Here is a 3,818-nt window from a genome sequence, read left to right on the forward strand (position 1 = left end):
GGGGGTAATCAGTATACAAGATGATGGTAATCATAGGGGTAATCATAGTAATCTTGTAGTGAATCATGGGTAATCATAGGTATAATCATTGAAATCAGTAATCTGGTGTACAAAACTTCTGTCAGGTATTTACCCCTCGTCATAAATACTGTAAAAGTAAACTAATATATTAGATATTTAAAAAATTCTTAGTCATTAAGATAATATAATATATAAAAAAATATTTATTTTATTTTATTTGTGTAAAATTAATTATAATATTTAAAGATTATAATTTTTGTAAGTGATATGTGTATTTGTTTTTAGATTGTGATATTGTATTAGATGGTGATGAGTTTATGAGACAACATACCGAAGTCGAAACTACATTAATAGCTTCTGAGGAAATTACCAAATTGATTAATTTACCAAATCAAGAAAAAGGTTTGAAATAATTTGTTATTAAACAAAACAAAATTTTATTTACTTTTTATAAATTGTTTTGTGATTTTAGAGTTGAATAGTAGAGAATCACCTAGCGTAAACAACTTCAAGAAAATATCAAACAGTAAGTTATTATTATTATTGACTGTAGTATTGTCAGTAGGGTGGTCCTTATTTTTCATTTTTGATTTTTTTGAGATTACTCCCCCTAAAAAGGTTCAATTACCTAAAAAAACCATACAAAAAAAGTTTCATGCAAATTCTTTAATTTTAACACGTGCCGCAAAAGCTCCAAAGTTACAAAAATAGAACATTTTCAATATTTAAAATTTTTTTTTATATTCTTAAACATAACTTTGGAAATAAAAATGTTATAAAAAATCGGTTAACATACAATGATAGAAAACTAAATTTACTAAAATTTGTTTCATATAGATTAGATTCCAAATATTTTAATCAGAAAGTAAAAAAAAAAAAAAATCATGAAAATTGAGATATTTTCACATTTAACTAACCTAGGAATTTCTTTTTCCTGTTTCAGAGGTCAACGAATCAACATTTGACACTATAAGACTTGAAGTCCTTAAAGAAGAATCAGATCTTAGAATTAAAAGGCAGAAAATATTAATTGAACAAGATGCTGTGATTCATAAGATACGTTTGGAAGAAGTCAAACAAAATCTTTTATTAGCTGAACAAAAGTACAAACTATTTTTGAAAGAAAGTAACCAAAGCTGATAAAAAATGTGTAAAAGTATTTTTCATAATGAGTATTTTGTAGTTGTAATAAATGGCCAAGTTGTGCTAAAATTGTATTGTAATGTTATAGTTATGAATTGTTTATAAAGTTATATTTTGTTTTTTTTTTTTATATACAATTGGCAATATTATAAAAGACTGCTGTTTTATTTATAAATGTTTAGCTTGTTATTAAATATTAGACATTAGTGCCTATTACTCATTACTTATTAATAATATTATGTACTGAAGATTTTTAAAATTGTTTTTAGTTTTGTTTTGTCATGATCAAAAAAGGTATGATCTTATATTTTGTAGGAATAAAAAGTATTATATTCTTTATTTTGTATTTCTTTATTAATTACATAAAATGTCTAGCTATAAATGAGTTTCTTATATTAAAACCATTATTTCCACCATCATTCATTACTTCAACATCAACAGTCTCATATTGAAACTGTAGTTCTTCTTCATCTAAATGCATGTCTATTTTATATTTGACACAAATATTATGTAGTATAACACAAGCTATTATTATGTTACTCGATGTTTTAATTGCAGTTCCCAACTTGCGACTCAGACAACGGAATCGACTCTTCAATACACCATTTACTCGCTCAACCACATTCCTCGTTCTGATATGAGAATAGTTATATTTTTTTTGTGCATTCGTAATTGGATTTGGATGTGGGGTGTATACAAACTGTGTTTGTGCATAACCACCATCAGCAATACATATACCTTTTACCAGCCTACAAAAGTTATATCAAAAATTGAAATTGTAGTTATATAACAGTTTTATTCTAAATAGGAATTTTATTTTTATCATAATGTTGTATATTATCAATTTACCCGTTTTCCATTAATTCTAATGCTCTACTATTTTGGAAAATTCTTGAATCATGAACAGATCCAGGCCATCTGGTCACAACATCAAAAATTTCCATATCAGGTCCTACTATTAGCTGAACGTTCAATGACATCCACCCCTTTCTGTTCCGAAAATATTCTGCTTGTTCACCCCCTGGACTACTAATGGGTATATGTGTGCAGTCCATAGCCATTGTAACTCCAGGAAATTTGGATATTTGGTAAAATTTATTTTGGACAATTTCTACTTGATTAGGTAAAGGAAAATTGACCCACGCCCTTAAATTGTTGGCAATTCTCAAAGACACATCTTTTACAATTCGGCTAATAGTTGACTGACTTAATTCAAACATATCTCCATTAACCAACTAAATTGGAAAAAAAATATCTAGTAAATAAAACATTAATAATAAAGTAACTTCCAAAAGTAAAATTACTTGGTAGCATCCAGTCGCATAAAACCTTAATGCTATCAGAACTTTCCACATTTTGTTCACAGGTAATCCCCTCAGGTCTGTATGGATTTGACGTTCTTGTTCAATAAATACCATAGGCATTAAAATATTTAAAAATATTTTTTTGGTTATCCGGAACCTTCTAAAAAACTCACTGTCCGAATAAAAATTAATAGGATCAATATTTAGAATATTTCTTTTATATGTTTTTTGTGCTCTGCCTTGAATTAGTTCATTTAAAAAATCATAATTATCATCCATATAATCATCCATTTTAATTAAATTATGAAATTTATAAAATAACTTTTGTTTAAGTGAGCACTAGAGCTTACTGAGATTTCACTAATTATAACCTAAAAATGTTCTAACTTTATGTGTAAATCCTATTTATGAATACGAATTTACTAACTATTAGATTTTACTAAGAATATACTTAGTACTTATTAAGATTATTTTATAAATATGAAAATGGTGATTTAAACTAAGTTCCCACTAAGTATTGGCTTAGTACGATCTATGAATATGGCTAATAGTCTATCTGTCTATAAAATACTAAATAGTTTGTAAATGGATACGAGCTCAATTATTATAATTCGGTGTGCAATATAAAATATTTGTTAATAATTACTACTTATTAAATGCTAATGGATTAATATTGCACCTGGCAATGTTCAAAACAAAGGAAATATAAAATAATATCCTTTTCATTTTATCGAGCATGTTATCTTTTAGCCTATATGACATAGGTATTGTTAACTTTTATAGCATACCTACAATAAAATACTCAATAATAGTCAATATTCGGTAACATAAATATGAATTAATATATTGTGTACATGATTCCACGGTTCTAGTTTGTAATAGGTAATCAATTATAAATTCATATAATAGAAATAAACATAGATATACACATATTATACCTATGACCTATCTATAAATATGGAAACGTCCAGGAAACGGCTTCCAGATTACGCCCGTGTTTTAAGAGCGGGTAAAGTACAGTAATTTCAGATATGGGCGTATAGATAAAAGATAATTGCCAATAATTGCGATAAACCACAGACCAAGATATAATATTGTTCTATGATAAAATCGACTGAAAAACCCAGTGATTTAAACGCCATCTAGTAGCATTAATTTGGAAATATTATTCGCCGAGTCCTCTTTCTATTTTTTTTCTAAGTCAAGCAGTGAGTGTACATAAACAATGGTGTTGTAGTAGCATGATAAATTAATTGGTCATGAGTAGTAGTACAGATAGACTAGTCTATGACATAATCATAATATATGCGCGTTCATACCCCCTCGCTCGTTCCTCACCATCATAATTTC

At 27.3% G+C, this 3,818-nt stretch overlaps 2 protein-coding genes across 2 annotated transcripts; one reads left to right on the top strand and one right to left on the bottom strand.

Annotated features, from left to right (window-relative positions):
- The first annotated feature begins 276 nt into the window (after window positions 1-276).
- LOC100568801 lies at window positions 277-1,301 on the top strand. The gene is made up of 3 exons (XM_029485628.1): window positions 277-423; window positions 494-547; window positions 965-1,301. The coding sequence occupies exons 1-3, from the start codon at window positions 339-341 to the stop codon at window positions 1,159-1,161; spliced, it is 336 nt and encodes a 111-aa protein (XP_029341488.1). The 5' UTR covers window positions 277-338; the 3' UTR covers window positions 1,162-1,301.
- Window positions 1,302-1,522: 221 nt separating this feature from the next.
- On the bottom strand, window positions 1,523-2,582 carry LOC103309729 (putative nuclease HARBI1). The gene is made up of 4 exons (XM_029485162.1): window positions 2,469-2,582; window positions 2,014-2,399; window positions 1,705-1,913; window positions 1,523-1,647 (listed from the first exon to the last, which is right to left on the bottom strand). Exons 1-4 carry the CDS (start codon window positions 2,580-2,582, stop codon window positions 1,523-1,525), a joined length of 834 nt encoding a protein of 277 aa, XP_029341022.1.
- Between the last annotated feature and the right edge of the window lie 1,236 nt (window positions 2,583-3,818).

The sequence above is a fragment of the Acyrthosiphon pisum genome, chromosome X (assembly GCF_005508785.2).
Source record: "Acyrthosiphon pisum isolate AL4f chromosome X, pea_aphid_22Mar2018_4r6ur, whole genome shotgun sequence".
Classification (NCBI taxonomy): Eukaryota; Metazoa; Arthropoda; class Insecta; order Hemiptera; family Aphididae; genus Acyrthosiphon; species Acyrthosiphon pisum.

Bases quoted from the DNA above. Each gene is read 5' to 3' on its own strand.
- LOC100568801 (XM_029485628.1), top strand. From the start codon at position 339: ATGAGACAACATACCGAAGTCGAAACTACATTAATAGCTTCTGAGGAA. The intron at 424-493 runs GTTTGAAATAAT...TTGTGATTTTAG, and splicing joins TTTACCAAATCAAGAAAAAG to AGTTGAATAGTAGAGAATCA. The intron at 548-964 runs GTAAGTTATTAT...TTCCTGTTTCAG, and splicing joins CTTCAAGAAAATATCAAACA to AGGTCAACGAATCAACATTT.
- LOC103309729 (XM_029485162.1), bottom strand. From the start codon at position 2,582: ATGGTATTTATTGAACAAGAACGTCAAATCCATACAGACCTGAGGGGA. The intron at 1,914-2,013 runs GTAAATTGATAA...TAACTTTTGTAG, and splicing joins TTAGAATTAATGGAAAACGG to GCTGGTAAAAGGTATATGTA. The intron at 1,648-1,704 runs GTAACATAATAA...AATATAAAATAG, and splicing joins AACTGCAATTAAAACATCGA to ACATGCATTTAGATGAAGAA.